Source organism: Habropoda laboriosa, unplaced genomic scaffold (genome assembly GCF_001263275.1).
Source record: "Habropoda laboriosa isolate 0110345459 unplaced genomic scaffold, ASM126327v1 scaffold175, whole genome shotgun sequence".
NCBI lineage: Eukaryota > Metazoa > Arthropoda > Insecta > Hymenoptera > Apidae > Habropoda > Habropoda laboriosa.
In genome coordinates, this window is record NW_017100347.1 from 1,129,131 (window position 1) to 1,130,806 (window position 1,676).

At 28.9% G+C, this 1,676-nt stretch overlaps 1 protein-coding gene across 1 annotated transcript in view; it reads right to left on the reverse strand.

The window, feature by feature from the left end:
• Nucleotides 1–148: 148 nt before the first annotated feature.
• Nucleotides 149–1,676, reverse strand: part of LOC108574549 (gephyrin) — a 3,889-nt gene continuing 2,361 nt past the window's right edge. The window contains exons 7-11 of the mRNA XM_017937158.1: nucleotides 1,560–1,674; nucleotides 1,219–1,494; nucleotides 723–862; nucleotides 457–644; nucleotides 149–388 (exon numbers count right to left, since the gene is read on the reverse strand). Of these exons, the coding sequence (XP_017792647.1) occupies nucleotides 149–388; nucleotides 457–644; nucleotides 723–862; nucleotides 1,219–1,494; nucleotides 1,560–1,674 (959 nt within the window). The remainder of the gene's footprint in view (nucleotides 389–456; nucleotides 645–722; nucleotides 863–1,218; nucleotides 1,495–1,559; nucleotides 1,675–1,676) is intronic.

Genomic DNA, 1,676 nt, shown 5'->3' on the forward strand with positions numbered 1-1,676 from the left:
CAAATATACAAATTTTGAAAAAAATAATTCTTTTTATTAAACATGAAAATTTATATAACTTATATACAAATATATTTCAGTTTCATTATCAGTATATCAAATGATAAAGTCTTTATAACAACTTTATATTTGATATCTTTTCATTTAATTACGTACGTTGTGTGAATCCTAACAGCATTGCTTGTACTATATCTCCCTGTTTCAATTCAGTCTTTTCTGCTTTACGTGCTGGTAACATTAATAATGCATTTGCATTTTTGCAGTTAAGTAATTTACTACTAATCTGATTTCCCGTGCTATAAGCTTGTGGTAGAGTATCTACGTCGTTCCATTTTAAAACTGCTCTTGCATACTCAGGTCGTGGATCCAAATTATAAGAAGACATCAACTATTAATAAAATCCTTATTAAATACTGTTCAGTTTAACCATTTATAATTAATAAATTTATTACATACTTTTGCTCTCACAATTGTGGGTGTGGAGTCATCCTTGCATAATTTCTTTAGTAAAGGTAAAGCAAATAAATGCATAGTAACAGTTGCAGAAACTGGATTACCTGGTAAACACAATAAATATTTCTTTCTATCTTGAAGCACACATGTTGCAAAAGTAGTTGGTTTTCCAGGTTTCATATTTATACGTCCTAAACATATATTTCTTATTAATTTTTGTTTAAATACTTACTATATTTATGACTATATTATTTTAATAACAGTGTTACCAAAATGTATTGTAGCATTAAAATAATGTTGCAGAATTGGTTTTAACATATCCCTATCACCCATTGATACAGAACCTGATGTTATAAGTACATCAACTTGTTTTAAAGCATGTTTAATTTTGTTTATCATGATGTTCTCACTACAATATATGCAAAACTTAAATTTAAACAAATCACTTTATACAAGGTGTCCAATTATTCACTAGTCTCCTTAAAGGAAACTCTCCAGAGCATGCTCTCTAGAGAATGTTTTTTAATGAAAATATAAACATTGAACCCTATCTACGTCTTTAATAAATCTATCAGTTGAGATTATCCTACCCATTGATATCTCTAGTTCCCTCTTTGAAGTTTTATATCCCATTAAGTATCGGTTTTTGACACTATATTTGCAGAATATTTTTTTCTTCGTTTTACCTTTCTAATCATCATCTTTAAGGAGATCAGTGAATAACCAGATACCCCTGTATATAAAATAGTGTATAAATGAACATACTCATCCACTGCAATACCCATATCCATAGAATCAAAGCCATTTTCTTTTAACATTGTTAATAATGTAACTTTGTTGCTATCATATATATGCCCAGGCATTAAAGCTGTCCCAGGACATTGTAATTCATCTCCTGTAGATAATACACCAATCTTTGGAAAATCGGTAACTGGTATTTTTTTATAACCACATGCAGCGGCAAGACCTAATTCTATTGCTTCGAGTTTTGTTCCTGATTTTAAAATTAACTCTCCCTTTTTAATATCACAACCAATAGGTCTTAAAATAAATAACATCGTATTATAAAATATTGTAATTATATGGTATTATTAGAAATAAAATACCTAATGTCTTGTCCAATTTGTACTTCGGCCATAATTTCGATTTCTTTTTCCTCCATATTATCTGATGTTCCTTTTATAAGTTTGGTATCTTCTACTTGAATAACTGCAGTTGCATCT